General features: G+C 40.0%; 1 protein-coding gene across 1 annotated transcript in view; it reads right to left on the reverse strand.

The window, feature by feature from the left end:
* LOC310926040 (limbin-like) overlaps positions 1 to 12,429 on the reverse strand; it is a 31,263-nt gene that overhangs the window by 3,995 nt on the left and 14,839 nt on the right. The window contains exons 15-21 of the mRNA XM_083888140.1: positions 11,958 to 12,271; positions 10,522 to 10,696; positions 8,443 to 8,586; positions 6,042 to 6,269; positions 1,166 to 1,392; positions 978 to 1,065; positions 660 to 835 (exon numbers count right to left, since the gene is read on the reverse strand). Of these exons, the coding sequence (XP_083744266.1) occupies positions 660 to 835; positions 978 to 1,065; positions 1,166 to 1,392; positions 6,042 to 6,269; positions 8,443 to 8,586; positions 10,522 to 10,696; positions 11,958 to 12,271 (1,352 nt within the window). The remainder of the gene's footprint in view (positions 1 to 659; positions 836 to 977; positions 1,066 to 1,165; positions 1,393 to 6,041; positions 6,270 to 8,442; positions 8,587 to 10,521; positions 10,697 to 11,957; positions 12,272 to 12,429) is intronic.

Consider the following 12,429-nt stretch of genomic DNA (forward strand, 5'->3'; position numbering starts at 1 on the left):
AACCAAAAATTTGGTCCAAAATTTGACATGACGTCATACTATATACTATGTCGTCCAAAATTTGAAAAAAAAATGTGACCCAAAATTTTTGGTCCAAAAATTTACAAAAAAATCATACTATACTTTGTCTTCCAAAATTTGAAAAAAAAATTTTACCCAAAATTTTTCATCCAAAATTTGAAAAAAACGTCATACTATACTTTGTCGTCCAAAATTTTTCGTCCAAAATTTGAAAAAAACGTCATACTATACTGTCATCCAAAATTTAAAAAACATTTTGACCATAAATTTTTCGGCCAAAATTTTACAAAAACGTCATTCTATACTGTCGTCCAAAATTTGAAAAAAAAGTGACCCAAAATTTTCGTCCAAAATTTTACAAAAACGTCATACTATACTATGTCATCCAAAATGAAAAAAAAAATTTGACCCCAAATTTTTCGTCCAAAATTATTATTATTCTTTTTTTTTGAGAAATTGAGTATAGCATATAGCAACCTAAGGAAGTGATTTCAATGAAAACAAAGTGAGGACCGGCCAAAATGTCCTCACTTAAAAACCCGCACTGGTCCTCAGTATGCCGCAATTACAAGAGAACACACACACACACACACACACACCCCATAATCAATATCATCCCCATATTTTTCGGTTCTCACCCCATGTGTTCTTGCTCTGTCGACACTGAACCTGGGTGTTGTTTAGGGCAGAGGGCATAGGTGATGGAAAGGAGTTCACTTTCAGGCAGGGTGGGGAGGAGGAGACGCAGCGTTTCAAGGAGTACCTCAACAGACAGCTGACTCTGCTTCACCAGTTGAGACGCAAACACCAGATCCTGAAAAGAAAGAGCCACAGTAATTGTAGATTTCCTCTTCGTCCACTGGCAATACACACAGAAGTGAGGATTATTCATATTTCTATGGCCATCAACACATTTTCATAATATTACTGGAAAACTTTCTTCACTAAAACCCCACCTGGTCGCAGTTACCATAAAGTCTCTTGAGCTCCATTTGTTCTTTGAAATCCTCCATGGCTTGATTGTTGGCAGTACTTTCCTGTGAGCTGAAAACAACACTCTTTCAACACTGTAGAATTTAACGGCCCGTGTCAACCCACAGAATTCCTCATTACTTCTGAGATGACGCTGACAAGGCAAGCTCACCTCTCGGCCAACAGCGCGATGACCTGATCACACTTTAAGAGCGCCTCCTGGAGGATGGATGACATCCTGCAATCCTGCTGCAGCTGAAACATTTCTTCTTTGTCCTCCTTCGACTCATCGACGTCTTCTATGCGTGTTCTATTCAACTCAATTCTGCCCTGAGAAATCTCCAGGCCGCACATCTCCGTCTTATCCTTCTGAAGCTGTTGCTCTGCTTCCTCTAGACCCTGTAGGAGAAGACATATCATCCCTCTTAATAAAAGTCGACAACATTTAGCGAAAAAGGGGAATGTCTCGAGAAAAGTTTCCTTTTTTAAAAACCTAAATCCGAACCTAATTGCATGTATGTCTCAGAGAGCATCCCCTATTTAAAAAAAACAAACAAAAAAACAAACAATTATCATTGAACATTAGATAAATCCCATTTATTCATGAAAGATTAGATAAGAATTTAAAAAATATATAAATATGCTGCTAGAATTGGAGTTTTTCATACTATTCATACTATACAGCCCTCACTAGAGTAGGATGGAATAAAAGAGTTTATAGAGGTGTATCGTTTTCCCTTACTGTAAATCTACTTAGATTAATGGGACGAAGCGTTGTCCTGCATACAAATCATGGCCTTCTTGAATGATGTAGACTTTTCCCTGTACCATTGTCACGATCTCACCTGCACCTTCCTCTCATTATTATTGTTAGTGTTTTTGTTTTGCTGCTGCTGCTTCTTTCCTCCCTCACTCTGACTCTGCAGGGGGGCGTGGCTGACCTACTTCCGCCAAGACGCCGGTGATTGACTACACCTGCGCGGCTCCGCCTCACCTGCTCCAGATGAGCAATCAGCGGGGCTTAAAAGCGGAGCCTTTCCTCGTCACCGGCGTCAGGTCGTTTTTCATGCTACACGGTTGCCACGTCTCCTGCTGCTCCACGAAATTCACTGGTCTTGCTCTTGTTTCCCTATGCTCATGGGATCCTCGTCTCCGACTGTGAGTTCGTTCCTCGCTGGAACCCTGCCTGTCTGTCGAGCCACCCCCGCAGTAGCTGCAAGGACAATTTTTTTTTACACAATATTAAATGTGTTTCTTTTCAATAAAAGAGGGGAAAGGGGATATGCATGAAGTAGAGGGCTAGTGCATAACAAAAGCTTTTAGTCCAAAGCTGAAGATCTTTTCGACAGTTGAAAGAGACATGCAGATGTTGTCGGCCTAAAGATGACACCATTTTCAGTGACCTTTTGGTTTGTCATTTTGGCTGACCACACATAATTAATATGCATCTCTCACAAGCTTACTAATCCCTTCCCCACTCACAACTGTCAGACATTCAACATAAAAATAGACAATGAAGAAAACAAGAACTCTATAAGAACAAAAGGCAATTCTTGTTTAACATTCAATGTAAACCCTTGCAGTTGTTTAGACACACACACACACACACACATTCCTGTACTTGCTGCATACTGAGGACCAGCATTTCCACTTTATAAATCAACACAATTACAAATCTACTTCATGAATGACATCTACAAAGAATTACTGGATGCAGTACCATAAAATGTCTGCAGGTGGAGCCCCAGAGCAAAAATGGCTGGAAAACTTTTTCGATTTTTTTTAGTTGTTGTTGTAATTTTTGGTCCAAAATTTGACAAAAACCTCATACTATACTTTGTCGTCCAAAATTTGAAAAAAAAATTGACCCAAAATTTTGGTCCAAAATTTGACAAAAACGTCATACTATACTATGTCGTCCAAAATTGAAAAAAAAAATTTGACCCAAAATTTTTGGTCCAAAATTTGACAAAAATCTCATACTATACTTTGTTGTCCAAAATTTGAAAAAAAAATTGACCCAAAAATTTGGTCCAAAATTTGACATGACGTCATACTATATACTATGAAATTGAGTATAGCATATAGCAACCTAAGGAAGTGATTTCAATGAAAACAAAGTGAGGACCGGCCAAAATGTCCTCACTCTGTAAAAATTAAATCCCTATCTCTATCTCTGTCCCCTATCGCTTCCTCTAGTTTTGGGAAGTCGCTTTTTGTTTATTCCGTTTTTGTAAATAAATTACCTTTTTGTTTTGAAATACCTTGTCTCCGTCTGCTTCCGGGTCCAAACCTAAACGAACTCTGACAACCATTTTGAAGAAAGTATCTTTCTAAAAACTGGAATTAGGTCTGGGAGGTGATTTTAAATTCACCCTTCGACCCAAAAAGGTCCAAATAACAATAAGTGGAGATATGTGTCCATTAATGATCCACAGGCTCCTCCATCTAGTCCATCAAGATGCTTTCTTAAGAGACTGATGAAGGTGGCATGGCAGAAAGAAACGATACCAACAGCTTGGCGAAGGGCAGGAGGCATCCGAACCCCTAAGGAGAAGGATGCTGCAAGCATCAGCCAGTTTCACCACATCAGCCTCTTAACCCATTGACGCCCGCGAAAGCATTGCCGCACTTCTACCATTGACGCCGGGAGAGCGGCTGTGCGTTTTATTCTACCGCCGTTACAGCGGATACGTCAATTTTCGGGGGGTATAATGGTTCCTCTTGACATTGTTTTGAAATGTCTTCGCGCAAACATGGAGGACTTTGACAGCGGAGAGATTTCTGATGGAGTTTTTTTCACTCCATCAGGACTAAATCAAGCCACTGACACAAGTTGATATTACTTTACTTTCTTACTGTTTTTTAATTGAAAATAGTTATTCACTTTACTTTTACATTTTGTATCTAAATAAACTCAATTTCACAGGAAAGCCACAGGTGTGAGCTCTCAAATGCTTTTTGAATTGTGTTCCTATATCTGCTACAGAGGCTGAGAAATCAGTCATTTAGTAGGCATTGAAGCTCAGGTTTTAGGGACATTTTTTCCAGGCGCTTCAGGCCTTAATGGATTAAATGTTGAAGGAAAGATCTTCTTTAGCATAGAAGCTCACAGTCTACCTGGAAATGAACAAACATCGACACAACAGTGCAAAAAGCAGGGATTCCAGGCTTTTTTTCCAGGTTGCTTGGAGCACACGAACATGATATGGTATTAGATCCAAGGCCCCCCAAAAGGAGGGAGGAGATCTCCCTTGTTGTATTCTTGGACCTCGCCAACACCTGTGGACTGCATTCAAACTTTTTAGCATTCCACAGGCTATCACCATTCTTGTCTACTTCCAGGACATCCAGCTATGCCTCACAACTACAGTACACCACAGCATAGTAGCTCTTGAAAGTAGGGTAGTAGTGAATGGGTGAATGTCAAAACGGTAGCGTACAGCAGCTTTCAGTGGTCATCAAGACTAGAAAGCGCTATATAAATACAAAACATTTACCATTCATCTTGCGGGCAACATATGGTGTCCTGCCATCTCCCAGAAACCTTAAACAATGGCTCATCTGTCCATCTCCAGCAAACCTCAAGCACATCTTGGTTGGCTGCAAGACCAGCCTGACTCAAGGCCGGTACACCTGGCGGCACGATCAAGTGCTGAAGTGTCTCGCAGCTACACTGGAGACCAGCCGAACAACCATCAATACTCTACCTCCGTCATCTCGTTCTATACCAGCGAGACAATTTGTCTGTGAAGGTGCGAAGCCAACCAAGACCAAGGGCCAATTCCAATTCCTATCTTAACCCTCAATCTTAACCCTTATCTTAACTGGTCCTCAAAACCAAGTGTTGAGGGTTATTTTGTCACTTAGAAATGGGACACCCCTTAAATGCAGATACGTCTTCAGACTGTAGGGGGCAGAATAACGTGAAAGCTGCGTCCAGTCTGTCAACTCCAAAAAAGAAGAAGAAGAACACATTTACGCCACGATTATTTATTACGATCCGTTTGTCAGTTAGTTATAAGATGATACTCATACAAATACCACAACCACGGACATATTCAGCTGACAGTTACCACACACCACGGCTTATTGAAAAGTAAACCATAGCAAACGATCGCTTGTCCGCACCGGCCGACTATTGACAAAAGATCGTAATATAAAAATAAATGTTAAGCAACAATGACGTCAGTAATCCATAATATGGGCCTAAACTAAGATAATACAATGGTTTTCATCATTGTTATATCTCTGTTAACAAAGAAAATACTTCATTTGTAGCGTACTCGTATCGTTGCTTTCGGCGCAATCTTTGTTATGTGAAAACACACAATGCATTCTGGGTAGCCCTTGCTCCCAAGGGTGGTCTCGGAAAAATCTCAATATTGAGGGCGATACAGACCTTAAACTTGCCCCTCAACCTAATTTTTCTGAGAATCAGGACAGCACTTGCACTAGAGGGAGCGCACATTTTTGAGATTGAGTGTTAAGATTGAGGATTAAGCAAGGAATTGGAATTCACCCCAAGACCAGCACAACAGTGCACCTCGGTCAGCTGGGAGGATCACGAGACTGGAGATTGGTGGTGGATCTGGGCAGAGGCTCTGGTCCTCCTTACTTCACGAGGTGTACACCATACAGCTGACCGTGCTTTGGGAGGATGCTACTGAGGGGGGCCTACGAGCGGAAGTATGCCAAGCTGGCAGCCGATGCTGGGCAACATGGCTGGAAAGCTAAGCCTTGCCCAGTGGAAGTAGGCTGCAGAGTTTTGTGGGACAAACAACGACCAGGCTGCTTAGGGACTTGGGAATTCAAGGTCAAGCCCAACGCCGAGCCATCAAAGCCCTCTCAGATGAGCAGAGGTGGGACGCGTAAATATGACATAAAATCACTATCAACAATATATCTATTATGATACAGCTCCTTAAATCTTATCCTATTGTATCCAGTGTCACATGCAATAAAACGCTGCCATATTTCAGTCTAGAACATATTTTCCTTGAGTCCTATTCAACACAGTGATTAATATTGAGTAAAGCGTTGCCTACCAAGCAGTGGCACTTTATACTCTGAGCCATGTCTTGCCTGTCCAGGCTCTTTCTCTCTCTGAGCTGCTGAATGAGAAGACTGTGCAAGGTGAGCATGGATCTGGACGTCTCCAAGACTTTGGTCCTCCTCTCAGCCTTCTGGTAGTGGATGGTCGCCATCTGAATTGCCAGGTTGTCAGCCTGGGACAGGAGGGCATCTTTCCTCTCCTTTTGCATCTCCTCTACCACCTGCCAATATTAGACCAGTAATGTCAAATTCAAACACTGATGGCGTTTATAATCAATTTAAAATAAAAAACAGTTTGCCTTCTGTAAGGGTTCTGTATTATACATTTACATCATTAGATAGATAGATAGATAGATAGATAGATAGATAGATAGATAGATAGATAGATAGATAGATAGATAGATAGATAGATAGATAGATAGATAGATAGATAGATAGATACTTTATTCATCTCACAGAGAAATTCACAGTTCAGCAGCTCCAGAATATGTTACAAGATAGAAACATAAGAAACATGCAATTATATGTACAGTCTAAATATAAACTGAAACTATAAACATTATGGCAGCAACTTTTAGGTGTACTGATGCTGCCTTCTTGGCCAGGTCTCTCTTGAAAAACAGATTTTAATCTCAATGAGACTTTTTCTTACCTGGCGGATATAGATATATACTGTACATACATGTGTGTGTGTGTGTGTGTGTGTGTATATGTTTACATATATACACACTTGAATTGAATGAAACACTCAAAATGATGGTTTTAAGTTGGATATTCCACAGTGACTCCTTCAGTTCTCTCTCTCTGTCAGCAACACAAAGACTACATTGCCAATTCCTCACTTTTCTCCATTCTCAGTTTAACTCCCAGCTGCTCCAAGAAAAACACATTTTAATTGATTGACAGCCCTCATCCTTACACATTTCTAATCACATATATCTATTTTATATGATTTTTGAGTTTGTTGTATTTACTGGAGGACTTTTCTGTCAAGCAATGATGTTTTTTTTTCTTTTGGCTTGAGGTCAGTGGCTAACTTGACTCAATGACACTAAAAACCACAGACCAAGCCAGAAATCTTGGTGTAGTTACGGACTCAGATCGGAATTTTAACAGCCACATAAAGACCATCACTAAATCAGCCTATTATCATTTCAAAAACATTGAACGAAACCAAAGGATTTCTGTCTCAACAAGACATGGAAAAACTTGTTCATGCATTAATTCTTAGTAGGTTAGAATATTGTAATGGTTTATTTACAGGTCTCAATAAAAAAAATCAATCAAGCAGCTGCAGATCATCAAGAATTCTGCTTCCAGAATCCAGGCCAACAGCAAGAAAATGGACCATATCGCACCTGTCCTTAAATCGCTGCACTGGCTCCCTGTGTGTCAAAGGATCGAGTTTAAAATCCTGCTACTGGTCTATAAGTCACTGAATGGTCTTGGGCCTAAATACATGTCAGAGCTGCTTGTTGGTTATGAAGCATCCAGACCCCTCAGGTCATCAGGGACAGGTTTACTCCCCAGGGTCAGAACCAAGCAGGGCGAAGCTGCATTTAGCCTCTAACGGTTCTCACCTGTGGAACAAGCTCCCTGAACACCTGAGGCGTGCACAAACTGTCAGCTTGTTTAAATCAGGGTTGAAAACATTATTGTTTACTGCAGATTTCTAATATTACCAATTTTAACCACTTTAACTTTCCTTTTTAATGATTATAATACTTTTTAAATAATGATTTTAAATTACATTCCAATGTTTTATTACTGTCTGCTTGATTTTAAATTGTTTAATGTTGTAAATCGTTTTAATTTCTATAATTGATTTTTCAATTGATTTTATTTTAATTTCCAATGTATTTCCATGCCTGTAAAGCACTATGAATTGTCTATACAAATAAACTTGCCTTGCCTTTATTTTAACAGACACCAATTAGTGATAGTGAAGTTGTTTCTTATTTTTTTCTTATTACATTTTATAAAAATTAAAAAAAAAAAAACAGTTCACACAAAGCAGGTGCAAGAGCAGAACTTATTTGCAGCCTGGGAGCAATGGTGGCTGGGTACGTTGCTCAGGGGCACCCCGGGCCTTGACCTGTCCCGGGATTTAATCTGGCAACCATCCGGTTACAAGTCCATTTCCCTCCCACTTCCAATAAAGCTCTGCTACTAATACTTATAACAGAGGCTGCCATCTTGTATTGCCAAGCAGCCCGCATAATGCAAATGACATGCAAAGGCCACAGTAGTTCCCTGACTTTACTTGCAAAAAGGGGTGAATGGAGCAGTTTGTTATGATGTGCAGTCTCACCATTAGATGTCACTCTTTCTTACAGACTGGACCTTTCATTTAACTGATTGTTAAAAAAACAGCCCGAGTGTCCTCTATTTCACCTTGTTCATGATACTGCTCTCCGTCTCCTTCTCCTTCTCAAACAGCTGGATCCTATCCTCGAGCCTTTTCTGGAAAAGCAGCAGGTCGGATGTGTCTGTGTTTTGTCTGGCTTTGCTGGTTTTCCCCTTGGACTGCACATTTACCTGCAAGAAAACACCACAATATCCATAAGGTGGTTGTGAAGTGACTCCGACCACACTGCTCTGACGTGATTAGAAATGAAACTACTCTGAGGAGCCATTTATTATTTCATAATAACAACGCATTCTCATCCAGCAACCACACAATTGAGGCTGAGCACAATGTGGTTTGGAGTGGTTGGCCATTTTCCATCATTCTTAGGAGAAAACATTAAACGCACCATTACTATTGCTGTGGTTTGAATCACATGGGTTCCTCTCGTACAGATTACCTCCAGAATCCTATCATAAGGAGATCTGAATCAAAAAATATATTGATGCTAATAAAAGTGGGAGGATAAACAATGTTTTGAGGAGATTCAAAGAAGAAAAAAAGATTCTGACTCTAATGAAAGAATTCCAGAGACATTTTCCTCTACCATGCTCAGTGTGAACGACGTCTCCCATTCCAAACACTGCGTACAAATTGAACGTCACAAAATAAGAAGCTTAACTTCTTAAAGCTCTGAAACAGGAAGCTTAAATATTTTACCCAAACTGCCAGTCAATAAAGGATAACTATCAACTGTGGTGGACTCATGTATTTGTTATGCCATTGTGTGTTTAATGATTTTATTCACAAAAGTAGTCGTAGTTCTATGTGTGTGATTCCATTCATACAAACGTCTACGAAAATGCATGGAGCCAAATAATCCATAGACAGCACAAGGTCAGGGTATTATGGCACTTTGGAGTAAAGATAGTGCAGAGTAAGGTTTAGCGATACGGCTTTGTTCATATTTTATTTTTTATCATGTTTAATTTTGAATATAAAGTGTATTTCACAAATATATTCAATATAATAATAATGATAATTATCAATGCAACAGCCTTTTAAAACCAGGACATCATCACAGATACCTGATCACGATATCCTAAATCTAAGAAATATTGACATATTGACGTATATAAATATAGCATTAAAGCGGAACTCGACCGGAAGTTCCTATTAACATTGTTTTTTTGGTGTGTATCGGCGTCATTACCTTGTTTATGAAGCCCTGAAGGTTCTAAACAAACAGTTCAGCCATTGCTGGGAACACTGTGTTTTATTGTAATCTCGGGGCTCAGCGAGATCTCTGAAAATCCCGTAATAGTTACGTAAGCAGCGGTTCTCCTGAACAACCGATCGTCCTGCTCCGGGCACTAGTCCGGGCACATGCTGTTACGTACATTGAACCGCAGAAGAAGAATAACGTCCGTTGTGGAGGTGTTTCACGAGCAACAGTGTCTTCTGACTCTGGGTCTGACTCTGGGTCAAAGTCATAAAAGGGACTGCGGCGGGGAGTCGTGAAGAAGCTATTTTTAAACACTGTTAAAACAATGTTTTGATAATGAGGAGCAGTGCATCCACCGTTCCAGAGGGGGGCGCTGCACTTCTGACAACGGATGTGCTGAATAGTACTGGCCAATCACAAGACTCTGTCTTCTGGGGGTGAGAGTTCACTCTGAAACATCGCGGCTGACGAACAGCGTCAGAAAAGAGAGATTTCAATCGGCTCGTTTACAGCAACTAGGAGGTTTTTGACCATAAAACAAGTTAATATATGTAAGTAGACCTCCATAACTAACATATATGTGCAACAGGACTACTCTATGTGGCCTTTAAGCTCCACAGTTTCAGTTATAAGGATCACCACTGGCTGAGTTTAGTGCTTGTAGAAGTATATTGTTTTCTATGAAGACACAAGCTGCATTTTTGCAAAGGTGGAAGAGCAGATTGTCACAGTACAATAACGTTTGGTCCATAACGTTTTTGACGCATTGGAACGTTAAGAGTGGATCCAACTTTTACATTTTTTTTTATTTCGATAATTTATTTTGTCTTTTTCCCTTACTGGTTTGCCTGTGTGAAACACAATACATATACAATAATTGAATAAAAAATAATGTGTTCACCATCTGCTTCTCACTGTCCCTTCTCCAAGCAGCCAGGTATGTGTGGAGTTTGGTTCTGGAGAGGGCGTAAGGCAGCACCAGGCAGCAGTCCATCACAGACAGACACTTCTGGAACTCCAGTTTCATCCTCAGCCTGTCGTCGTCAGACAAAGCCAGCTGGGACGAACACAAACACCTAAGGAATAAAAGGAAAAAAAAGACAAATATAGACATATAGACACACACCAGATTTTACTCATGAGCTTTTCAGTGATTCATGAGAAAAGGGACACATGTACTACATTGAAAAGTCATTAAAATAAAGCCATTATTTTTAAAAGACTGAAAGTTCAATTAGTGAGACCTGTGAATATGAATTTCAGATATATTTGTTAAAAGACCAGCACTGTGACCTAAATAGGGGGTCACAGTGTAAAACTGCAAAAATAAGTGTTTAAGAACTGTGGAATAAATGTTGGTATTTTAGTTAAGGTTATACTGACAGATAGTTGCTGGGGAAAATCTAAATGGCTACAGTTCATGTGGCATGATTACATTGGAAAAGCACTTCATTTTGTCAACTCCATCAGGTTTTATGTCTAATGGTGTTGATGTAGGGAGTATCAAAGAAAAAGAAGAGAAAAAGGAAACAGTGCCCAAGAGAGCAGAAGGAAGTATCTAGGAAAGGAAAGACAAAGGTGGAAGGACAGGTTCTATAAAAAATATAATATAATAGGTTTTTCTCTTTAAAAAAAAAAATGCAAGTGACTGGTATGGAAAACTTTATTTATTTTATTTTATTTTTAGATACTTACAGACAATTAACACACTTGCTGAATTCATTAAATTAAAATAACAATACTTAACAACATAACTTTTCGTTGTGTCAGACAAAAATCTGGTTATGATGTGGATGAATGTCAGTTTTCACAAAAAGTGCTTTAATTTTGCCTGTTTTCTTACATGGTAAATAATGTAGCATGTTTTTATTACTATTATTTTATTTTTTAATTCAAAGAGATTTTTGTTGACTGCTTTATCTGTCTCTGTTAGAGAAGTATTGTGAAATGATGTGTTTAATACTCCTACAATAAGATAAATAGTATTTCTCACTACCATAACCGGGATTAGAAAAAAGCATTATCCAAGGGACAGCTCAGGTTGAAAGGTCTGCAGATAAAGTAAGAGAGAAAGGTTGAGATGGTTCGGTCAAGAGCAGAGTGAGACTGGCAGTGCATATATTGGACAAAGGACGATGAAAATGGAGCTGCTGGGCAGAAGGAAAAGAGGAAAACCACAGAGAAGGTGCACCGATATTGTAAAGGAGGACATGAGAACAGTCGGCGTAACAGAAGAGGACACAAGGAATAGGGCAAGATGGAGGCAGATCCGCTGTGGCGATCCTTACAGGGAGAAGCCAAAAAAGGAGAGAAGAAGAATTTCTTACTCCCACTGACCTGAAGAAAGCTCTGCAGTTTTCTCTTATCTTGTTCTGCTCCTGCAGCTCTCTCTCCATCGCTTCCTGCAGAGCCTCCCTGGTGCAGCTCAGCGTGCATAAGGCTGCCTTGCCTTCCTGGTGCAGCCTCTCCTGACCCTGCAGGAAACCACTTGGTCCTTGTCCTTGGGCCTGCCCTGCTGCTCCTTGCTCTGATTCTACCTGCAGCAGGGACGCGTGTGTCCCCGAAGGCAAGGACGTTAGCAGTGCCTGGGCTGTTGATGGCAGGATAGACTTGACCTCTGCTATGGCTCCTTGAATCACACGAATGATCACCTATAGTACGAGTAGAGAATCAAGACTGGGAGTTACATTAAGTCAATAACGGTAAGTGCTATATTTGTGCTGATTTTAAAGATTTTATCTGATCTGATGGAAATTTGATAAGTTGTTTAATTTCTCCGCCTGTTCGGTTCAGATGTGATCAGAAAAAA

Source organism: Microchirus variegatus (assembly GCF_963457635.1).
Source record: "Microchirus variegatus genome assembly, chromosome: 4".
Classification (NCBI taxonomy): Eukaryota; Metazoa; Chordata; class Actinopteri; order Pleuronectiformes; family Soleidae; genus Microchirus; species Microchirus variegatus.